Source organism: Siniperca chuatsi, linkage group LG19, assembly GCF_020085105.1.
Source record: "Siniperca chuatsi isolate FFG_IHB_CAS linkage group LG19, ASM2008510v1, whole genome shotgun sequence".
Classification (NCBI taxonomy): domain Eukaryota; kingdom Metazoa; phylum Chordata; class Actinopteri; order Centrarchiformes; family Sinipercidae; genus Siniperca; species Siniperca chuatsi.
Window position 1 is genome coordinate 24357721 of NC_058060.1, and position 24163 is coordinate 24381883.

The window sequence follows — 24163 nt, forward strand, 5'->3', positions numbered from 1 at the left end:
AATCTTATTTAAAGGTACACATACTGTATGACAAAGTTATGTACCAGCAGTACTATGAAGCCATCTTTCAGTGTCATTACTTCTGCTCTTGTTGTTTAAGCTGAGTTTATTCATTATCATTTTACAAGCTTGTGTTGAAAACTTCTTGAACTGAACTGAAAGAGAAGCTCGGGTCTCTTTTGTTTCAGAAAAAGTACAAAGAAGACGGGAAGAGAAAGGCCTCCGTCTCCCTCTATTCCCAACTCCCCGACACTCCAGAGATACAACACGCTCTGGAGGTGTCGCAGCTGCAGAGCGAGGTACACACACACACACACACACACACACACACTGACAAATTCAAAGCTTATGCACAGGGATGAGGGAGCCACAGGGTTTATGGGAAATGTGGTCCTTAAACACAAGCTGTAATTTCAACCCCTCACACTGGCAGTAGGGACATTGTTGCATATGTCTCTTTCTCTCTGTGTGCCTGTCTGTCTGACTGTCTCTCTCTCTTACATTCATATTCCCACCCTCTCAGGTGAACTATCGCCCCAAGGTGCTGGTTAAAGGAGCTCCCTCCTCTCTTTACTCGCAGCTCCCCGACACCACAGAGATCCAGTTTGCCAGAGAGATGACTGAGATGCAGAGCGAGGTAGAGCACACTGTACCAAGAGGTCGAAATCTCTGTATTCAATATCAAAGTCATCGTTCGGCCTGTGTTTAAAGGTCATTCCATCATATTTGCTTGGAGAGTTCATTTAGTCAGAAACAGCCGTAAATTTGTGTTATGATTAAGCAATTCATAATTCAGGCCATAAAATGGCCGAAATAATGACAGTATTCAGAGCTAATAATAATTGTTTTGCTTGACAAACAGTGTGTAATGAGATTGAAGTGACAAAAGCCAATCTAGAAGCGGTAAACCAGCACATGATTGATATTAATTGACTGATAGATTGCAGTCGATCAGCCGGTCACTGCAGCAGCCCTCCAGACTGAAATTTAAATCTGCTTTCTCTACGTCTGACTTGGCCGCGCACTCCAACGAACATCATGTTCGCGGTTTGGTTGGGATGCCTGCACAGGGGAATAGCACGAACCACTCACACATTAAAATGATCCCTTTTCGGATTTTTGTTAAAAGTGCAAACTCACTTGGTCGGGCCAAAATTACGCAAAGACAATACAAAACAAGACAATCCATAAAAACTCATTTGAATCAAATTGGAAATACATTTAAACAAAACATTGCAATAAATAACACAATTTCTTTACTGTAAACTGCTGACGGATTGTTTTGTCCTCTCAGAGTAAGTACAAGGAGGGCGGCAGGAAGAGCCTCTCCCAGAGTTTCTACTCTCAGCTCCCGGAGACCGCCGAGACTCAGTTTGCCAAAACTGTTGCTGAGCTGCAGAGCGAGGTGAGGCAGTCTTACAGCGATAAATACAGATCGAATCAGTGCTCAAAGAAAGCCTCGCTGGGTAATTGTTCACTTATAAAGAACAGATTTTTGAAAGATTCTCTCCTTTAATATTTACTGATCCTCAGACGTGCTTGACACCTGTTCTGTCCTTTTTTGTGTACATGTTTTAAAAAGCTACATACATAAAAATGTGTTTTTATTTTTAGATGCGGTACAAGGAAGCGGGTAAGAAGGGCGGGAACTCGTGTTTGTACTCTCTTCTCCCGGAGACTTTAGAGACAGCTCATGCCAAGGAAGTGTCTGAGCTATTCAGTGAGGTACGATAACTATAATAACACCACAGAGACAATAATACTAATATTATTAGGTAAATAAATTCAGATTTGGACAACATGAGTTAAGTTGTAGCTCCTCTGGCTCAGACAGGAAAAGCAGATTCGAGAGCCTTTCTTGACTTTTTGTTTCAGGAGAATCATGACGAGGTCATTTTGATCAAGAGATTTAGCATTTGTGTAGCTCCAATGCTACACAAATGCTAAAATGAGCTTTGTGACCATTATCGGTAAAAAATTACAATTGTTTTACTTTTATTCTATTTTCCTTTTCTGAATGCACAGCAGCATAACAGATAAAGAACGCTGAGATCATAAATTCTACATTTTATTCTGTAATGGTGAAATATATATACTGTATATATAATATGCCCTTGTATTGTTGCAGGTGAAGTATAAAGAGGACGGTAAGAAGGAGATGAGCATCAGCCTGTACTCTCTGCTGCCTGAGACCATCGACACCCAGCATGCTAAAGAGGTGTCAAACCTGCAGAGTGAGGTATATATTTGACATTTTAAATGTTAATAAATAGAAGTGCTGTTGTCTCTTAGTTGAGTAATTTAAATCAGCTCTAAAGTTACTGTTAAAACGAGATGACAGCAGCATTAGCATTCATTTCCAGTGCATGGATCCACTCCTGTCTCCTGCAGGTGAAGTATAAAGAAGGTCTGAAGCAGAAGGTTCAGGGCAGTTTGTACCATCAGCTCCCAGAGACCACAGAGACACAGCTGGCCAAACAGCTGTCTGAACTGCAGAGCGAGGTACACTACGTGATGCCACATTTCTTCTCGTTAAGGTTAAAGCATGACATGTTTAAAGTCAGAAACAAAACCAATAACAAACACACGAAACAATGTTGTCTCTCAAACACTTTTTCTGAGTTTGAGATTCATGTTCAGGTCTCCTGCAGTGAAGAAATCCATGTGGAGTGTTTTTACACTTGACGTTAACGTTGTGGATAGATTTTAATTTTTCTGGAGTCACCACGGTGTGGGAGAGAGCAGTGAGTTGGAAAATAATGACACCAAAGAAGAAGACTGAATAAATGATGGATTTTACAGATTATTTTACGATGAATATTTATCTCTTGATAACTGACTGTAGTCAGTGCTGGAGGGAGTCAAAATGGCAACTTTTATGGTAAAAACAGCTCCTTTTTAGCCTTGAAACTGACATGCAAAAATGTCAATGAAATACGTTTAATATACCTGTCCGTGACATCTCGGTAGAAAGAGAAAATCTAGTTTTCCCAGCAGCAGTGAAGCAGCATGAAGTAAAATTTAGACATTTGCAAAAGCTGTTGAAGATGAAGATGGTTGTGCTAAATATGCTGTTCTGCTGTAACTGTGTATTCTGCGGCGCTGCTTCAACTCTCTGAAGCGTCACTTCTCGCTCATCCAAAGCTTTCATGGAAAGGCAGACCCACTAAAACCCAAAATATCTGATTTCAGGCAGAGGCAGGTTGCTGGAGATACTTTATATGATAGCAACAATTTTATTAACTTTATTACTGCCATGTGACTGAGAAATACTACAAGTTATAGATTTTAAAACCGTTTAAAACAATTCATGTTACATGTTGTTACTAATCTTTGTTGCAGTTTTTGAAGTTCAAAGGAAACTGACAGACTGACATTTACGATTTTATCTGTTCAGAGTTGGAGTTTGACACATCAGCACCACCAAACAATAATCTGTTAAAATACACTAATTAAATTTGAATTTACTCCTTAAAAATACCTAAAATTAAGGTATTTTAATGTCACTTAAGAGCCCTTAATTATTGATTCAAATAGCTTTTATTATTAATGGGTACAAAGGTTTTAGATATTAATCAAACATAATTTTTTTTAAATCTCAGGTTTCAAGTTTCTTTATTGTAATATAATTAACAACAACATTTCTCTGCAAGAAACCAGGGTACCTTGAAAAGTCTTAAAAAGCATTGAATTTAGTTTCCTCAAAAAAGGCCTTAGAAGGTATTAAAAAGTCCTCAGTTTCATTTACAGTCCTCTTAAATACTTTCTCTTGCACGCTGTAGCCAGTAATGTTCGATATGAAATGCTTCTGTCTGATTGCAGGCTGTCAGGAGACATTATGCACTTATAAACTAAAAGTGGGGTTGTTGTGACGGTGGATTGAGTAGTTAGGAAGCTCATCGTCTCATAACGGACATGCAGCCGTAATTGGCTGATAAGTATTATTTAATAGCAAAAAGGTTGTGTTTTGTGATGTCTGCAGGCAAAGTATAAAGAAGCGGCAAAGAAGGAAGTGAATACCTGCCTGTACTCTCTTCTGCCTGAAACCCTGGAGACGCAGCACGCTAAAGAGTCCACAGAGCTGCTCAGTCAGGTACAGTACAGAAAACTGACTCTTCACTTTCATTTCTTTAGTGTTTAAATACTGTGGACATGTAGGGTGAATTAAACTGCAGCTGAATTGCCGAAAACTGCCTTGATGAAGATCATGATGTTGGTCATGATGTTTCTCAATATACGTTTTCCCAGATTAAGTACAAGGGGAGCGGGAAGAAGGAGAGGTCCAGCTCCCTCTACTCCACTCTGCCTGATACTTCAGAAACCAGCTTCGCCCGAGAGATGACTGACATGCTGAGCGAGGTACCAACATTCATAACATAACATTCATTTTTTTTCTCCAGTCGTGATGGATATCTGGCCGTGTCCTCTAATCCAGTGTCCAAAACATCTCAGGTGTATTTGATTTCACACAGATGAGACGAAATGAGCTGGAATGACATGTCATCACATACTGTACTACAGGAGATGGCTCTAAAATGTAATCCTCCCAGATTTGTCTTGGTATCAGTTAATAATGTGTGTTATACCCTCAGATGCAGCGTTAAATAATGACGAAAAGCATTCATTTTTTTACATAAAGAGAACGAAAGTAAAACTATATAACTTGACAAAAGGCGTTCACAATAGTGTGAAAGAAGGACAAAAGTACAAATGACCTCATTTGTTTTACTGCATTCTTAACGACTACCTGCACGCCGTAGCTCCTGACGGGTGAAGCCGCCCAGAAATATCTCCTCTTCAGAAGCTGATTAGCTGCTTGACCTGTTGCACTAATAAGCAGCATCTTGCCTTTCAGTAATTGAATGTATCTGCCTGTAATGCTAGCCAACCTTAATGGTTCTTGAAATTAAAATAACTGATTTATGTTCTAAATTCAGCTACAAACTTATTGGAAATTAGAAAAGCAGCAACAAAACAGCTCATAGCATGTCTCCAGTTTTTGTTTACTATAACTAACAATAATCAAGAGACTAGAAGTAAAATAAATGTACTAATATACTTTACATTTAATAATATACATAAAAGTGTGACTAAAACTAATATACGTTTTCTTTAAAAGACTAAGACTCAAACTACATGAAAATCAGGTGTTTAAAATAAACACTGTTTTAGACGAGATAAAAATGCGATGTGTTTGATGTAACGTTGAACACTCACCACAGTCCTCAAATACACCCGCAAGGTCCGAACGGGAAGGTGTCTCCTGCTGAAAGCTGCAGTGTTATCGGCTCATTGTTGCTGATGTTTTCATCATGAATTGGTCATCACAAAGCGTGATTATCATCAGAAAAGGATCAAAGAGGTTATCTGCGTTGCAGCCTTTCATTCGCATTTCAAGGATGTTGTGCAGATGCAGTGCAGACTACTGAGGCTTGGCTCACCGTCAGTGTTGATCTGTGAGGACACAGAGACGTGTTCATCAAACACAGACGATGAAAAGAAAACTAAACACACAAAGAAGAGAAATAAATACAAAAGCCACAATGTTAGCTTTGCCATTAATAGAGGTTAATTGTTGATATGTAGATGCAAAGTGTTTTGAATTTTTACTGAGAAACAGAGAAATCCTCAGTTTTTGTTATTTAACCCTGAACGTTTCAGGGTTTAAACGTTCATCTCGTTTGCTTCCTGAAAAATAAAGTGATCGTTATTAAGCTGAACTGTCTGGAGAAGTAACTCTTACTATTTTTGATTTTCTGTCTTTTACAGACTAAGTACAAGGAGAATGGGATAAAGGGCCTTTCACAGAGTGTCTACAGTCTGCTGCCAGAGACCAATGAGACTCAGTTTGCTAAAACTGTTTCTGAGCTGCAGAGCGAGGTGAGGAAAAAACATACTTTTCACACCGCTGATCCTGCTTTCTTCATCCAAACAGAGAGAAACCAGCGCTGAGAATAAACTCCAAGCCAACAAAAATGAGCAGAATCTCAGAATGTGACCTCCAGTTCCAATTTCAATGTATTACAACATCAAAGTTGTTTCCTGATATGGCTGTTAGAGAGTAAACCAGTGCAGCTGACATCAGTGAGATAAAATAACAAACCAACAGTGGATTACACATGCTGCATCATTTCCTGTCAGTCCCTCATACGTGTGAAGGCAAGCATGGGAATGGCGGACTCCGCCACTATCAATGAAAACCACAATATGGGGAGATAATTACAGAATGTAAAAACATTGAATGCCTATTGCTGAAAGAAAAATGGTGGCTATAAGTAGTATCTAAAAAGGGGTTTGATTTCATGAAAATCATAAGGATTATAACTTTAAACTTTATATAAAATTGATATTTTTTTGAGACTTGAAACAGTTAAATTTGGACTAACCCACGCAATTATATTTACTGCACACAATACGAGACAGATTATTGTCATGTACACCCCTACAGTGAAGTTTAAATTATAAATCTAGCTGTAATTACATTTCTTACAGTTCTCAGGTGCCTGTTGTGTGTCTGAGTTTACAGTAGCTGCAGATGTGAAAGCCACTTGAAATTTTTCACAAGTTTTTCTAGTTAATTTTGAGTTGTTTCTGTTGTTACCGATGTGTTGAATGAATTATCACCAGATTTGGGCCCTTGAAATCTCAGTATAAAAAGTCATTTCATTGAATTAATTTTAGATGAAGTACAAAAAGGGAAAGAAAGAAGCGTCCAGCTCTTTGTACTCCACTCTGCCTGAGACTCTGGAGACGCTGCATGCCAAAGAGGCTTCTGAACTGCAGAGTGAGGTAAAAACACATCTCTACCTGCAGCACGCGTGGTCCTCACACACCTACGCGCAGTAACAAACATGCTTTCATCCCTCCTGTGTGTTTTGATAGATGGATAATTGTCTCTGCTCCTGTTTGTGTTCAGCTGAAGTACAAGGCGGCGCTGAAGAAAGGGCGTTCCTCCGGTCTGTTCCACCTGCTGCCTGAGACCTTAGAGACGGCCCACGCTAAGGAAGTCTCCGAGCTTCTCAGCGAGGTAACAACGGGAAGGAGAAGAAATCAGAGTTTACTGTACGCTCGCGGCAGCGTCAGTTTTATAAAGAACCTCCTCCTTCTTCATGAGACGTTTTCTTTTGGCTGGTGGACCAAAAATCCGCACTTCTGTTTTTTCAGGTGAAGTATAAAGAGGACGGTAAGAAGGAGATGAGCATCAGCCTGTACTCTCTGCTGCCTGAGACCATCGACACCCAACATGCTAAAGAGGTGTCAAACCTGCAGAGTGAGGTATTCATACACGTCATTTATTTATTGGTCTTTTGTTACTTGTTTCCTCTTTCATGAGGACCACTATGAGTGTCAAACAATAGTCAACTTTTAAACAAATACAGGAGCGACAGAGGGTAGTGCAGGGTCTGTTTCTCTGCTCTAAAATATATTTAGTAAAACTGTAATTAACAATTGACTTTGTTTCCATCCAAGTTTTACTGAATCTGCTTTAAAGGATATTTCAGCAATGTCCTCCCATAGACAGGGCCAACTCCAAAAACCCTTCCGGTGTGAGCTGATGCCGTATGAGTTCAAATGTGGAGTGGCCGAGGGCCAAATAAAGGCTGACACTCACCTTGTTCAACTGTGTTTTAGGAATAATAGACTTTTGCCACAGCAAAATGTGAGAGGCGTTAATATATACAGTAAATGATACAAAAACTCCTTCAAAAAATGAAATAAATATGATCTTGGACTAGTCTATTTTTCCCAAGGATTGGATGAACGCGCCATGTGATACTCTTTCCTGTCTCCTGCAGGTGAAGTATAAAGAAGGTCTGAAGCAGAAGGTTCAGGGCAGTTTGTACCATCAGCTCCCAGAGACCACAGAGACACAGCTGGCCAAACAGCTGTCTGAACTGCAGAGCGAGGTACAGGGACGGACTTTAAATATTATTTAAAATGAAACGGGGACAATGAAAACAAGATTGAGCAAAGTATCAGTCAGACCAAAAGGTTAAACTTTGTAGGAAATGAAAATATATATAATAGGTGTTACTGTTCTTTCGTTGTGCCAAGAGTATGTTGGTTAGTTTATGAAGAAGGTGCACAGAGGATAAAAAATAAATCAAAAAATGATATTTCCAAAATGATATCGGTTCTAAAGTTCATTTCAATCTGCAGACCAAGTACAAGGAGGCGGGTAAGAAAGAGGTGAATACATGTCTGTACTCCCTCCTGCCTCACACCATGGAGACGCAACACGCTAAAGAAGCTGCAGAGCTGCTCAGTGAGGTAAGGACAGTTTTTCAGTTTTGCCAATTAAGAACAGCTTCCTAACTGTCCGATTTCTGGCAGTTGTTTAGGTTCGACTAGACCAATATGCAACACAATGGTTTGAAAAACACTTCAGAGTTTTTAGCCACTTTGTGACCCTTTCCTTTTCCATCTCTGCTGACACAAATTCAACTGCTTGTTGATGCTGTTATTTCCCAGGTTAAATACAAGGAGAGCGGGAAGAAGGAGATGTCCAGCTCCCTCTACTCGACTCTGTCCGACACGTCAGAGACCAGCTTCGCCAGAGAGATGACTGACATGCAGAGCGAGGTAAATAAAAACACAGCTAGTGGTCACAGGACCAGATTTTAACACAGAGTAACTCCTCATCAGATTACATGTTCCTTCATTACCTGATAGATATCTCTCAGTGAAGGATTTGTAGAGATAGATGCATGTGTGATATATTCAGAGACTGAAAGAATTAATATAGCCAGTGTGTTACCAAAAGATACCCTTCCTACATTTTGTTATAGAGCCTAATGGTGTCCCCAGATGTCCTCACAGTATACTAAATCCTGTCGATACAAAGCTTGAACTTGCAAAACTTGTGATCGCTGAAATGTGAAAGCTGAAAATAGTCCCCCAAAATGCGCCATTTCCTCCTGTTTGTTTGTTTGTTTGTTTGTTTGTTAAAAACTACAGCTGTCCAGCTGTTTTAGGAAATTACTGAGCTTTTTTAGAAAATAAAGCTATTTTTAAGTCTTCAGTAGGAACCAATGGGCTTGGAGCTGAGAGTCACAGGCAGGAAGTTAGAATGTATTGAGAGACGGACTAACACACTGGTGGTTTGGGTCTTCATGGGATTTGTGGACAACAATAGAAATATAGAAACACCAACCTTATACTTACAGTTAAATGGGTGAAAATGTATATATACAGACTTGATCAGTAAAGCAGCATGACACATCAGTACTGTTTCTATGGTTACCTGCAGCTTAATTTACCTTGTGCACTGATTTAGAACCGTGGTTAACCTGCAGACTGGAACTATATTAGAGGTTTCCCCATGTACAGTTTTAATAGAAACGTGTCAGACAATCAGAAACAAGTATTTTCAATTATCATTAAAATTGTTGTGTGAGATTCGGTCACATAAACTGAGCTAACAGTTCTGATATAATAAAAAAAAAGTGAAACAAAGTAGACAAGTAAACAAAAAACAAAGTTATACTAATGTGGGGACTCCTAAATTGTTTCTTCACCCTCAAACATTTTGTAGTGAGATTAAATAAACATGAGATCTCCGACATGCAGGAGGGATCCTGGATGTGCTTCAACTGAGAGCGGATGCCTCCTCAGAATAACTGAAGTGCAGAGAGAGCTGCAGTAAGAATGCTGTTTGATTAGTTATAAATAATCACTACCCCATTAGCCAATGCTCTCTGATGTTTTTATACCTTAGACACTCATCAGAAGCCAGATTAGCATCAGAAACAGGATCAAAGGGGTATCAGAGTCTGTTTGTAATGTGCATAGGAGAAAAGTCATTAACAATATCTGCTCTGTGGCCAGGGAAAGATGGGATACCAGATTTGTACCAGTTTTTTGGGGCCACAGGGAAAACTAACTTTTTGGGGTTTCTCAGTGTAGAGCTGCTCAGCATTCAAGTGTAGATTCTCGGATTTTTAAACAATTTTGTTATTGCAGTTTCTTCACCCCTGCTAGGAAACATCTAGTTTTGTTCCCCTTTCCATCTGTGTCAGTGTCTGAAAATTTCAACCCTGTTTATAAATCAAACTCATCTCATTTGTTTTCGTCTTTTCCAGAACAAGTACAAAGAGGGCGGAAGGAGAGGCCTCTCTCAGAGTTTCTACTCTCAGCTACCAGAAACAACTGAGACTCAGTTCGCTAAAACTGTCTCTGAGCTGCAGAGTGAGGTGAGGGAGAGAATCACTTCATGAATTAAGTCTTTTTACCTTTCACCTTTGCCACAACAATGTTTCTGCCTACAAAGTGTTTTGTTGGAAAAATGGTAGCACTAAAAAGCAGCATAGACACATGTTGTTTTTTTTAGCCAGGTATATGTATGATGTATTCACAGGTGGAAAGGGTTCAGTAGAATATTACCAAAATTTGGATTCGTAAATCACCATTACAAAGATGTAAATTTAATGGGGGTCTGGCGCTACCTAATTTTCTATTATTTTACTGGTCCATATTCACATAACCTTTCGGCTTGGATCTTCAAATACTCCGTGGTGCAGACTAGAGGCACAGTCTTGCAAATCATCTTCTCTTAAAGCTTTACTTACATCTTCTCTACCGTTCAACCACTCTGGCTTTACAGATAATCCGGTGGTGAGATCCACCCTTCGGATCTGGTATCAATTCAGGCACCAATTTAAGTTTTTGTCAGTTTCTTCTAAGACACCTATAATGAAGAACCATTTATTCCCCCCATCACGTATAGATAATATCCTTCTGCAGTGGCACAACAAAGGTATTAAGTGTTTTCAAGATCTATACAATACAAAAATTATGTCTTCTGTAGTTATGCAGAGTTTTCCACTGAATTTGGACTGCCGGTAACCCACCGATTCTGCTACCCCCTAAACAATCCTGGACAGATCTTCTTGAGCTCAACCCTAAACAGAGGTCACTGATCTCCATGATCTATGGTCAGCTATTGTCACTTGATGAGTGTTCAATGACCAAAACAAGGGCGGTGTGGAAGCAGGAGCTGGGCATAACATTTACAGATGATGGGTGGAAAGGGGCTATCAAAAGGACCCATACAAGCTCTATTTGTGCCGACTGGGACTCATACAGTTCAAAGTCCTGCACCAGGTTCATTTTTCTAAAGCTCACTTGTCATGCTATACATTACACCGTTTTTGGCAGGACTATTTTGAGACTATGTCTAAAATATTGAAGATTAAAATTAAAAACTGCCCTTTATCTGCGATATTTGGTGCCCCTGTAGTTTGACTGTTAGACTGTAGTTTATTTACCTCTAAACAGTCAGACACTAACTTTCACATCTTTATTAATACAACGCCGTCTTCTACTCCAGTGGAAATGTAGTCGAGCCACTTCTATCTCTCAATAGAAGATGGATGTCGTGTTTTTTTTTTAAACTGGAAAAGATCAGGTATGAACTGAGAGGTAACTCTGAAAAATTATTTGGGAAATGGCAACCCTTTATAACATAGCCAGACTAAAACTCTGTTTTCCTCTCCTTTTTTAAGAATGTCAAAATCAGGGAAATGTAAATAGACTTTGAAAGTATCTGTTAAACCTGCACTCATTAATAAAGAAATGAACACACAAAAAAAAGAATATTACCAAAATCTAACAAAAAGACACACCTAAATTTTGCTCTGAAGCTCGATTATGTCCCCTAATTCCCTTACAGTATGCAAAGTAGATACAAAACTTGTTCTTCGCTTTTTAAAAACACTTACCTGTGTTATTGTATCTCATTTAAAAGCTGATTCCAGGTATCACTGCTACACAGATGACACACAGCTCTATTTTTAAGTGTCTTTCTTGCGTGAGCACTTCATGTTCAACAATATAAATTATATAAATCTCTGCAGGTCTCCAAACTAACTTCAGTTGATCAGGGAAAAGACAGAAATTCTAGCATTGGGTGCAGAGGCTCAGAGGCAACAGGTCTGTGCACAAATGCCAGGGTTATTATCGATGCTCATGCTAAATTTGAACAAAATTGATTCAACAAAATAGATTTAATAGAAGAGGACGTTTAAAACCAGTTTGAAGCAATAAGTAAATTTTTGGTTTGTGTTCTGTTTCAGATGAAGTACAAAGAAGCAGGAAAGAAGGGAGTGACGAGCTCTCTGTACTCGACTCTACCCGAGACTCTGGAAACACAGCACGCTAAAGAGGCTTCACAGCTGCAGAGTCAGGTACACAAACACACACACACACCAGCGGACCAAAACAGCCAACATCTGTCCAGCTGTCTGTGGCTGACACTTGTGTTTACACCATCAACTAATACAAACGCACGGATGACTTTTTTGAAGTCCCTTTGGAATGCTTCTTGGCTGCTTTATACACATGGATTTTTGATTATCGGAATATTAAACCCGCCAACACGGATGAGTGTAAATTCGGTTACCTTTAAGACTGATTTCAAACTTTGCAGATTTGTTCACCAAGTAAAGTTTTTTTTACAGGCTTATAAAAATATACCTGACCTGAGGTATAAAACATACCTGACCAGAAAGTCAGACCTTAAACTGTTTCACATGAACCTGAACTCAGACCCAAACTCAGACCCAAACTTGATGGATCCACGTTTAGAAAAAGGATAACTGAAGTAAACACCAAAAGAAGCACCTTTCCTTAGCTGCAATATGTTTTATTGTTCTTCCTTTTCATTCATCCTGTTCATTCAATACATGTATTGATTGAACTGAACTGAATAAAGTGATTGTGACTGTGTTTTGACCATGCGTGCTCCAGCTGAAATACAAGCAGAGTTTAAAGAAAGACGCCTCCAGTCTGTACCACCTGATGCCAGAAACCATCGACACTCAGTTCGTCAGACAGCAGACGGAGATGCTCAGTGAGGTATGAGTAGTACTAGTTGTTCACTCCTCAGAACAAAACAGTATCCTCATCAGCATGGTATGTGAACCTGTTGTAGTTTGTTTCATCCCACAGTTCAAAACTTTGACTCTTCCTGCTGTAACATTGAGAACTAATGTCTGAGTGAATGAATGAGCGACAGCAGGATTATTCTCATCCTTCTGGCTGTATTTTGGTTCATCACAAGGTCAAGTACAAAGAAGATGGTAAGAAAGAGATGAGCGTCAACCTGTACTCTCTGCTCCCCGACACCATCGACACCCAGCATGCTAAAGAGCTGACAGACATGCAAAGTGAGGTGGGTTCAGGCTGCTGTCTGTGCCCTGAATATTCAATGTGCAGTCGATTCACACTTAAACAGAATTACCTACAGACTTTTATATGATTTTAGGAATTCAGGATAAAGCCTGTAATTTATCAGATCTACTCAACAAATCTCAGTGATTATCTTTAGAGATGACTGAGATACAACAGATAGGATTGTGGTAACAAAAGTTTGTTGAAAGATAATATTGTTTTTCCAAATGCTTACCTTGCTCTTTCTGTAACTGGGTCTCCATGTAAAATCAGCTAAAATTGCTCCCAAAATCCAACAAAATCTGCTTTTTCATCATTTTGTGTGCATCATCAATAATTCTGCATACATGTGAGGAAGGAAAAAGATCTGATAGACCAATGAATCCTTGCAGGAAAAAAATGAGATGCGGGGCATCCTGCGGTTTAGTGGTTAAGACATATACATTATAACTGCAATGCCCCAGGTTCAATTCCAGCTGGAGAGCTTTGTTGCATATTGTACCCTCTCTCTCCCTGCATTTCCCGTCTATCTCTCTACTGTAATTATCAAATAAAGGCAAAATTCCCAAAAGAAAAACAATTTATGGTGTCCTATGAGCTCAGAGCTTGGTGAAGTATGGTCTGTGATTTCGTCTAAACGTCCGCCTGGTTGTTGGATATTAAACTCTAGACCAAAGTGTTTGACTGACCGACAGACTGACAGACCGACAGACATTCCTAAAGCCAGTGTTGCTAAAATAACTACAGACAGCAGATGTCCCAAAAATGATCACCAAAATCCTGACTCAGAGGAACACTGCAAGATGTGAACAGTAAACATGAGTTTAAAAAAAAAAAGGTAAAATGTTCTTTTCTCATTACTTTCAAGCACTAAACCTGAATCTGAGTCCTCATTTCGTCTTCCAGGCTAAATACAAAGAGGCCAGTAAGAAGCAGACGTCAACGTCTCTGTATCAGCGACTACCTGAAACTCTGGAGACACAACACGCCAAAGAGGCTTCACAGCTCCAGAGTCAGGTACTTACATACACTCATAAATCATGCACCTCTGACTTATAATGTATGCAACAAAAAGGGGGAATCCTCTCCGTTGTTGGTGCAACTAAGGATGCTACAACATTCGAGATTTGAGGGTCAACTGCTGAACTTTTTAAACAACTCAAGTAGAATCTCATAGAATAGAAACCGCTGTGTAAAGTGTGCTTTAGAAAATGGTCAGCAGTAATGTAAAGTATACTCAATTTGTATTTGATTAGCTAAAACAGTGTTTTTCTGTATGTTTTAGCAGTTTCACAGGCTTGTTGTATTATTCTGAATGTCTTATTCTTCCTTGTCAGTGAGCATCCATATGTTGTCCCCTCTGTCTCTTGTAGATCTTGTATAAAGAGGCTGTTAAGAAGGAGTTATCGTGTCCAGTTTACCACCAGCTGCCTGACACTCTGGAGAACCAGTTTGCCCGAGAGCTCACCGACATGCAGAGCCAAGTAAGAGCAAAAACTTGTCACAGTGAAGGGACACATTGAACAATTTGGATCAAGTTCAAAACCACACAACAATAAAGCAACCTTGTCCTAAAATTTATTCTACGCTGCGTGTGGTATCTACAATGGATGCAGTAATTCCTGTTCATGGGAGAAATGTCACATTGCTTCCTGTGGCAGCTCGTTAGTCACTCTGAGGTTTATAAAGTGAAGCGGTGTTTCTTCACATCCTGTTGGTAAGGAGAACGTGTATAAGTTGACTCAGGACGCTGTGATGCACCGGAGAACAGGCTGCTGTGTTCAGTTACGAATGAATGAATCTATTATGAATGAGTGACTTTTCTTATCTGTTTTGAGTCCATCTGTTTCTGTGGAGTTCTATTGACAAGGAAAAAACACTGGTAGCTGTTATTCAACATGTATCAGACTTTGGCATAAACTCCATTTGCATTTGGTGAAATCGCTGTTTGTTGTTAATATCATGTTATTATTCTAACCCGGCTGATTTCTGTCTCTGACTGTAGAACAAGTACAAGGAGGACGGGATGAAGAGCCTTTCTCAGAGCTTTTACTCTCAGCTGCCAGAAACCGCTGAGACTCAGTTTGCTAAAACTGTTTCTGAGCTGCAGAGCGAGGTGAGATGAGAGAAAAGAGGACTGTCGATAAAGCATTACAAGGCAACAAATTCATGCCCGAATAGATAAAGTACATAAATGAGACAGCTCAGTTCCTTTTTTTTTTAATGAATATGAAGATAAGTGATGTTAAAGCTCCATCACGTAACTCTACACATCGTCTGCTTTAGGTTTAACTTGACTGAAAATAATTTGAGAAATTGAAAATCCAGTAAAGATCTGTCAGTAAACTGTATACAGGAGGATGATGGAGCGTTATACAAAAGGAAAGCAAAGAAACGAGGGGAGAAAAATATATAGTTAGATGAGACTAAAGGGACAAATATGACGGTCACATCACACGTACCATGCTCATTCTTTATATATTAGGTTAGAAACAGATAAACATAACCTTTTCTACCTTCCTTCATTCAGTTAGCCATCTCTGTCTCAGTAAAGCAGCAAGGAAAAATGGTTCCAGCGATTTTTCCACATACGATCAAATCCAAGGCGCACTGAGCTGCTGTAGCGTTTATCTGATCCCTGATCAGTCCAACCACTGAATGATCTGTGTGGGCGAGCGAGCAGCGAGAGTTAGAGCCAGTGAAGATCAAACTTTCGTCTCGCTCTTAGTTCATAAATATTTGTAGCTGGAAAAAACAAGACGGATAATAATCAGATTTGTGGTCTGAGATGCAGACACTTGAAATGAGAAATTAATTAATTAATTAATTAATTAATTAATTAAATTGGGCCTATAAATGGTGAGCGGTTCAATCAAAGAGTTCAAAGGGGTTCAGTTTTCTCTTCTCATGTTGTTTTATCTGGATCATTTTCAGAGGCCCGAAGAGGAAAAACTATAAAGTATTCCACAAGAGAAAAGCAAACATTAGAGAAAATTTAGAAACATCTATGTAATTTTGTGAATCAGAATTTAGATTTTGCTCTAATTTCCTTGCCGGGCAGTCCTCTCAGGACCCGATCCCCAGGCTGGGAGCCACTGGATTGGGAGACTGTAGATTTACTTTTGTTTTATAGTCGTAATAAGGTTTTCATGACCTCACTGAAAGTAGAATTGAATCGAAACAAACAGGATGAATTAATCGACAGTGTTTTAGTTACTAGGATTGAGACACTTGTCCCATTATGTCATTTAGCTTAAAAACACCGGCAGATTTTTTTTGCTGCATCTTCAAACGTGTGGTAACTCAAAGTAAAAAAAGACACGTAAAAATGTTTTTCAGACAAAGTATAAGAAGTCAAGGAGGCAGGAGGCCGGCAGCTGTCTGTACTCTGTGATGGCAGAAACTCTGGACACTCAACATGCCAAGCAGGCCTCACAGATACAGAGCCAGGTACTGATCACACACCTACACCTTCACCCCCTCACTACGTCCACGCCCTACACCTGATATATCCCTCTCCACTACATGCCTAAACTTCACTCTTTCTTAATCTAAACCTAATTTTCACGTGAACATTAACCATAAACCCAAGACCTAATCCCAGTCGAGCTACTTCGGGAAGTGAGGAGCAAGAAAATATCCTCACTGTACATGACTTTTTATCTTCATATCCTTTTCAGGACCTTACAAACACAATACTGTCAGAAAAATGAGGGAATACCTGCACACTTCTGAGATTATGTCAAAAACAGTAAAAAGCTGTTAAAGAAAAGTCAAAAAGAAAAGAAAGGAAACTTAATAAATGGCAATAGTGTGTTAAAAGACTAAAGTAAGATTTCTTTGCAGTTTTTGATTTAAAGGATATACTGATACACTTCAGGAACATTTTGTTCTGATTATTTTACACATCAAACTTTTCAGACCTGGACACATGACCCACAAACAAACTCTGTCGTCCCTGCAGGTGAAGTACAAACAGGACATGCAGAAGGAGTTGGCGTCCAGTCTGTTCTCCAGCCTTCCTCAAACCCTGCAGACTGAGTTGGCCAAGGAGGTGACGGAGCTCCAGAGCCAGGTGACAAACACTTAAACAGTTAAACTGGTTTTAACTTGCTGTCCTTGAACACAACAGCACTAATAAGTCCCTCTGTAAGAGCAGTGCTGCTGGTCGGAGGCGGCTGCTTTAAAAGCATTAAAAACTAGTTGAGAAGCAGTCCTGAATCCAGTCCTGAAGAAGTCCTGAATCCAGTGAAGCGCTCTCACAGGATAACAGCTGATGAATTAAATTAGTGATAATATAATATAAGCCTTGTTCATAGCATTAAAGCCTGTTTCAGTTATCAAAAATGTCTCCGTAACATTAAATATTCATAAATAAGCAACAAACAAAGTTAAGGTTTGGAGGAAAACATCCTTTGGGATTATTATTAAGAGTTTAAAACTCAAAAACTCAGCTAATCTGCTTCATCAGGACTGTCTGAGTGTTTGATTCAGATATTATATAAACAGTCCCACCCACTTCAGAGCAGTAAGAAGGGCACAGACAAGAAAGAAACAAAAACTGTTCAGATATTGTGTTTATGTTCCAAGTGGATTGAGAAAATGAGTTTTCAGGGCCTTTAAACACATAATGCACACTCAACATTCAACATGTTACAAAGCTTTTTCAGTTTTCAGTGTTTCCCTCCACTACAGCCTCCATATCAGGACGAGGAGGGTCCCAAAAACAGGATGTTACTCAGGCAGCAATGACGGCTGAACGCTAATGTCTGAAGCTGCAGTTCATCTAACCGCCATTAGAAGCTGCCTCCAAGAAAATGTTTATTGCACTGAAATCAATAAATACAAAGTCAATAAAATGTTTCCAGCCCTCATGAAGTGGAGTCCTACAACTTCAGGGTAAGGGCAAAACTGCAGCACAGAACAAAACCTATTTGCATCCGTTCACTTCCATGGTTTGCGGCCACTTTGCGTTCAGCGTTGATGCGCATTAACGCAGCTGCTCTTGAAAACTTGGGCCTGCTGAGTGTATTCTGTGGTGCCGTAGTCACACCTGTGTCGTCATTAGTTTGTTTTGTGATGCAGGTGAAATATAAGGAGGGATGTAAGAAGGAAGCGTCCTCGTCACTCTACCACCTCCTCCCGGAGACAGCAGAGACGCATTTCGCCAAACAGATGTCAGAGATCCAGAGCGAGGTGCAGTGATGCTCCTGAAATGCTGAAATCTTTTTCTTCAAGTGCAGTATTTTCTCTGTTTACATCTTTGGGTTCTTATTTCTCCGCTTAAGACAAAGTACAAGAAGGACAAAGAGGATCTGCCCAACACTTTATACTCCCTGCTGCCTGAAACTCTGGAGACTCAGTTTGTTAAAGAGATGGCTGAGACACACAGCGAGGTAAGAACGCTGATCAGGAGAATCCAGGGAAAGCACCTAATCCTGTCTTATTGATTCCCTCATCGAATCTGTATTGATCTCAAAGGATGATTTTACAGCTTCGATCCAAACACAGGATATAATGTTGCTGTCCTTTAGGCCACACTTCTCTGTTTTCAATGAAGATGTACGATGACAGCAACAGGTGTGTGTTTTTTTAGACAGAGCTTTTACTGAACACAAGAAAAATTCCATCAGACTGTAGCTCCTCATGTTGGTATCAGGAATTAACTGGACCAACATTTGATTTCCATGTTTTTTCATTTTTAGATTTTTTCTGTCTGTCAAACTATTTATTTAATTCATTACTTTAATATATAACATATATTTTTTTGCCATTGCAAGAATTTAAACATTTTACAAAAGAAAAGGACCAAACAACCAAGTGGGGTATACATTTCCTACTCTACTGTCTTGATGTCCACGTTATCCTTACATTATTTCACTCATTTTTCAAGGAGACACGGCATTGTTTAGATGAAATTCAGGCATCAGCTGGGAAATTAATTAAACCATTTGAGGGGGCTGCTGCATTATAATCCTCATCCAACCGCAGCTGCACTATATTTTTTGGATGTGCTTCTTCTGCTGCATTGTCTATAAAATGTCATAAAAACAAGTTACTAATGTGACCCTCAGTCTCACCATGAGGTGAAGTAGCACACAGGATTAAAAACAAAAGGCTAAAAAAACTGAATCACTACAGCAAGTTTTTTAGGATGTTCGCAGTCCAAACAGTCCAAAGACGATCCTTAGACAGCAGCAGCCAGAGTCACAGTATATTTCTGTGGCTGCCATTGTGTGACTGTGTGTGATGTAAAATGTGTTGCTGTTGAAATAATCTTGCAGTGTGTCGGATGTTTAAAGTGCAGAGACGGACAGCTCGGAGATAAGGAGGTCTGGATTTAGCTCTGCTGTAGACTGTCTGGACCGCTAAAAAAACACCAGCAGCACACAGTCACCGTCTCGCCACTAAGGATGTCTTTCATTTATTCTATATTTTAATGTGTCAACTATGTTTATTTAGTATAGCACCTTCCACAGAGCAAGGTCACAAAGTGCGTCACATGAGTAAAAATAGTTAAAAATCAGTAAATCAGGGCCATCCAACTGGCGGCCCGCGGGCCACATCCGGCCCAGCAGCAGCCTCCGAGTGGCCCAGCATTCATAAATCTGATGTAGGACAAAATAAGTCAACTACATATGAAGTGTATGGAAGCAGCTAACGAGTGAGCCGTCTCGCTTCCTTCTCATCTCTGCTGAGAGCTGCACATGCGCAGCACCGATCGGGCGGGATGTTTACGGATGTAGTGACGCTGCCAATCATATCTTTCACTAATCAACGTTTTCTCATGTGAGCTCCGACCAGCTGAGCAGCTTTTCAAAACATCTGGCTGACAGTCACAAGCAGGAAGTGCTCTGCTGAAAATGTGTCTCTGTCAACGCTGAAACGTAAATCTGACAATGAAACCCGTCAGTTTAACTGTCCCATGTACAGTTCCTGCTTTTAAAATCTGGCCCGGTTGAATTTGTAATTGAATAGCCCCGCCATGAATGTAGGGTCAAACAGGGCGTGTAAATCCTATTGGTCGACAGCTGATAAATCTGATGATGTCACAGAACGGTTGCTCTGTCAACTACCAATAGGATACAGAGCTGATAACGATGGTCAAAAGAAGATAGTACATTTTTAGTTGTTGGCAGTAAAAGATTCAAGAAGGGCTGTGGTGTGTTTGTTACCTCAGAGCGCACAGGGCCGTGTGACTGTAGTGGAAGTGCTCATTTACTCTGTGTGTGTGTGTGTGTGTGTGTGTGTGTGTGTGTGTGTGTGTGTGTGTGTGTGTGTGTGTCAGGTGAAGTACAAGCAGGCTGGGAAGCAGCAGACGGCGTCGTCTCTGTACTCCAAACTGCCCGAAACTCTGGAGACCAAACACGCCAAAGAAGCGACTGAACTACGGAGTGAAGTGAGTGTCTCTCTACCTTCATCTCTCTCCTCCCCTTATCTGTCGCTCTCGCCTCTTTTTTCAAAGAATTCAGTCAAATTCAAATATGCTTTATTGACTAAAAAGGCGTTTAAACTGAGCAAAACAAGTCTATCCATCAGTTCTTCACTCTTTGGTTGCTTAAAGGGCTGCTTCACCCAAAGTTCAGCATATTTTCTCCCTTACCTCTAGTGGCATCATGACATGCAGACAGTTTTGGTTTCATTTGTTCAGGTTTTCAGAAGTAATTGGTATTTGTAAACTTTGTTTTATCGCATCAGCTCAATACACAACAGAACAACTCCGAAACATAATGGAGATAATCTTGTCGACAAGTAAAGATAAATAATACAATAAATGAAAGAATTAAACACACAGAAGTTTTCGATTGAAGCTTTGCTGTGACCCTCTCCACGACAAAAAACAACTTCATCCTGTGATCATTTGTTTTGCTATAAAAAGCAATATTCTTAATAAATAACTCGAATTATTGTCTGGTATGTTCTCAGGTAGGATACAGAGAATAAAAAGTGTTGGAGTCAAATTAATATCCAAAACCAACATGTTCTTTTTTGAACACTTTGCCAGTATGACCCCTCCAGTATAAGTCAGATCAATCGTTATATCTTGACTTAATATGAGGAGTTACCATTTTTTTAGGGAGTACCCATTCGGTAGATCCAACGAAGAGTTAAAGAGATGTCGTTGCTGAAGTGTCATTTTTCACAAACTAAATTACATTCGTTGTGTTGAGGTGGAGGCAGAAATCCTGGACAAATAAAACCAAAACCATCTGCATGGCGAGACACCAGTAGGGGTGCGTGTGAAAATACATTTTGATTGAATTTTTGTGAACCGGCCCTTTAAATGATGAACTGGCTATGAAAGGGATGTTTGTGTGAAACTGAGACTGGTTTTACTGGAGATGAATCACATTCAGAGGCTTTCTGCGTTCACTTTGATTCTTTGTTTCCGGCAGAAAAAGTACAAAGCTGAAGGGAGGAAGGAGATGGCGTCGTCTCTGTACTCTCAGCTCCCTGAAACCTCAGAGACCCAGTTCGCTCGAGAGATGACTGAGATACAGAGTGAGGTACAGCACACACACACACACACACACTGACCTATCTCCTTCTGTTCTTTAAAGCTGAAATTTCTGCTTCTCTTCTTTATCGTTTACTTTTTGATTCTGTCATTAAGGGATTTTGCTTGCTGTTCTGCTCGTGGTGTCGCAATCATTTACCTTATTACATGACATCCGACTGTTTCTGAAAAATGACTATCTAGTTTGGTTTGAGTATGTGATGGAAAGGACAGAAAAAGTTCCCTATGAGCGCAAAACATCAGAAACAAACACAACTTACTTTACAGTTAACGTGGCAAACACACAGATCAGCAGCAACATTTTGAGCTTGTTGGTTGATGTTGAACCTGCACCAAGTACGCAGATATTTTACTTAATTAAAAGTAGAAACACCACAGTGCAGAAATCCTCTGTTACAAGTAAAAGTCCTGCATTCAAATGTTTACTTAAGTAAAAGTACAAAAGTGTTAGCATCAAAATATACTTAAAGTACCAAAAGTAAAAGTACTCATTATGCAGAATGACCCATTTCAGAATGATGTATATTATATTACTGGGTTATAGTTAGTGATGCATTAATGTGTTCATCACTTTAATGTTGCTAATTTTAACTACTTTATATACTGCTTGGCAGCTTAATATATAATAATACATCATCATCTCATACTTGATTTATCTTTTGTATTAATAATCGTAGTGCAGTAAATGTACAATATCGGCTTCCATAATGTAGTGGAGTACAAGTATAAAGTTGCATAAAATGGTAATACTCAAGCAAAGTACCTAAAATGTGTACTAACGTACAGCACTTGAGTAAATGTACTTAGTTACATTCCACCGCTGCCTACAGGGCTGGACAGACATCACTGTCTCACAAAGGCGACATTTAATTTAAATTCAGCTTACAGCAGGTAAAATACTCTGTAAGTATCGGCTGCTGCTTTAAGATACGTGGATCAAATCCAAACATTTACAGCAGCCAGAGTGGAGAGTTTTTATGGCACTTCAGCCTTTGTGTGCAGTTTGATCTCTGTGGTTGTTTCTGTTTTCGTCTTGCATTAGAAGCACTTGAATTACAAACAAATAAAAATCAGACAGAGGGATTCTCTCTTCTGCTCAGAGCCAAAGTCCAGCTGAGCCTGTTGTTCGGTAACAGAGAAGAGAACGAAGAGCTCAAAGGGCTCAGTGAGCCTTACGTAATTCCCATCACTGTGAAACGTCCTCCAATGTCTGTAGTGTTCGCTGTAGCTGGAGAGCCGATTCTGATTCCAGACGTCTTGATTTGCACTTTTGTTGCTACAGAACCAAAGTGTGAACCAACGTGGAGCTCAGGGCAGAGCCTTTAAACACAGCGTGTCAAAATGCAAGACGAAGACATGAAGAAGACATGCACCTACTGCAACCAAACCATTACAATCCAAGAAAAAAAGAGGTTGGAGGGTTTGATAAAATAAAATGTCCCTCTGAATGTCGTCTCTAGAACAAGTATAAGGAGAGCGGGAAGAAGAGCCAGACCATCAGTGTTTACTCCCAGCTCCCAGAGACCAACGAAATCCAGTTTGCCAAAGCTGCTTCTGAAATACAGAGTGAGGTATGGCAAGATATTAGTTCATTAGTTCATTAAATAACTACAGTATGTTATTAAGATCAAAGCCACGTGAAGAATCTGTAAGAAGGAAAGTCAGGGAACAGGTTGGAGTACGTCTGTTCGTATTAGGTTGTTGATGATTCTTCAACCTTATTCTTGTTTCTGTTTTCAACAAAAACAATCTGATGCAATGAAAGTGTAAAAGAAACTAAAATACAACGGTGTGTTCCTGAAAGGTGTTTGTCGGTTACCTCTCTCCCCTGAAATCAAATGAGAGCTAAATTTGACGTTTTAACTGCAGCCAAAGTGTTTGCATCAGATGGAATATGTTCCCTTTGTACAAAACGATGTTTTGTCTTTTTTTCCAGACCAAATATAAAGAAGCAGGGAAGAAAGACGCGTCCAGCTCTCTGTACTCGAAGCTGCCTGAGACTCTGGACACTCTGCACGCTAAAGAGGTTTCACAGCTGCAGAGTCAGGTGTGTACAGACACAGTATGATGTGTTCAGGTCCAGGCCTGTATATGCTGGAAGTGATGTAGGGAGTCTGGTGCGTATTACTGTTGCTTTATTCTACGTCCTTTCCTCTGGACCTGCGATCAGGATCCAATGGGAGCCGACAGTCCACTATCTCTTCTTCCAGGGAGTCCTGGTCAAGATAGCAGCAGATGCAGTTTCACATAAAAAACAATTTCACATGTTAAAATACATACAACACGAGGGAAATCGTAAAAGAAGGGAGGCACACAGGCCATGCCAACGATATCCATAACACATTCCACCTCAAGTCAAGGATTATGTAAAACAGCAATTAATGGGAGAGTGTTACTGCGTCCAGTGAGCTGCACAAACCGCCTGTTTAGGGGATTGTTTTTCTTCAGCCTTCTCTGGAAAGGCAGATAGAAAAC

General features: G+C 39.9%; 2 protein-coding genes across 4 annotated transcripts in view; both read left to right on the forward strand.

Moving 5' to 3' along the window:
• nebl (nebulette) overlaps positions 1–24163 on the forward strand; it is a 105487-nt gene that overhangs the window by 50476 nt on the left and 30848 nt on the right. The gene's annotated exons all lie outside the window — the stretch shown is intronic.
• The window catches only part of LOC122866437 (nebulin-like), a 49108-nt gene that overhangs the window by 9256 nt on the left and 15689 nt on the right, over positions 1–24163 (forward strand). Inside the window, exons 8-37 of the mRNA XM_044176080.1 lie at positions 189–299; positions 524–637; positions 1295–1405; positions 1615–1725; positions 2129–2239; positions 2392–2502; positions 3983–4093; positions 4249–4359; positions 5770–5880; positions 6682–6789; positions 6917–7027; positions 7165–7275; positions 7797–7907; positions 8161–8271; positions 8473–8583; positions 10083–10193; positions 12075–12185; positions 12748–12855; positions 13061–13171; positions 14077–14187; positions 14544–14654; positions 15176–15286; positions 16510–16620; positions 17135–17245; positions 18256–18366; positions 18459–18566; positions 20459–20569; positions 21567–21677; positions 23149–23259; positions 23625–23735. Of these exons, the coding sequence (XP_044032015.1) occupies positions 189–299; positions 524–637; positions 1295–1405; positions 1615–1725; positions 2129–2239; positions 2392–2502; positions 3983–4093; positions 4249–4359; positions 5770–5880; positions 6682–6789; positions 6917–7027; positions 7165–7275; positions 7797–7907; positions 8161–8271; positions 8473–8583; positions 10083–10193; positions 12075–12185; positions 12748–12855; positions 13061–13171; positions 14077–14187; positions 14544–14654; positions 15176–15286; positions 16510–16620; positions 17135–17245; positions 18256–18366; positions 18459–18566; positions 20459–20569; positions 21567–21677; positions 23149–23259; positions 23625–23735 (3324 nt within the window). The remainder of the gene's footprint in view (positions 1–188; positions 300–523; positions 638–1294; positions 1406–1614; positions 1726–2128; positions 2240–2391; positions 2503–3982; positions 4094–4248; positions 4360–5769; positions 5881–6681; positions 6790–6916; positions 7028–7164; positions 7276–7796; positions 7908–8160; positions 8272–8472; positions 8584–10082; positions 10194–12074; positions 12186–12747; positions 12856–13060; positions 13172–14076; positions 14188–14543; positions 14655–15175; positions 15287–16509; positions 16621–17134; positions 17246–18255; positions 18367–18458; positions 18567–20458; positions 20570–21566; positions 21678–23148; positions 23260–23624; positions 23736–24163) is intronic.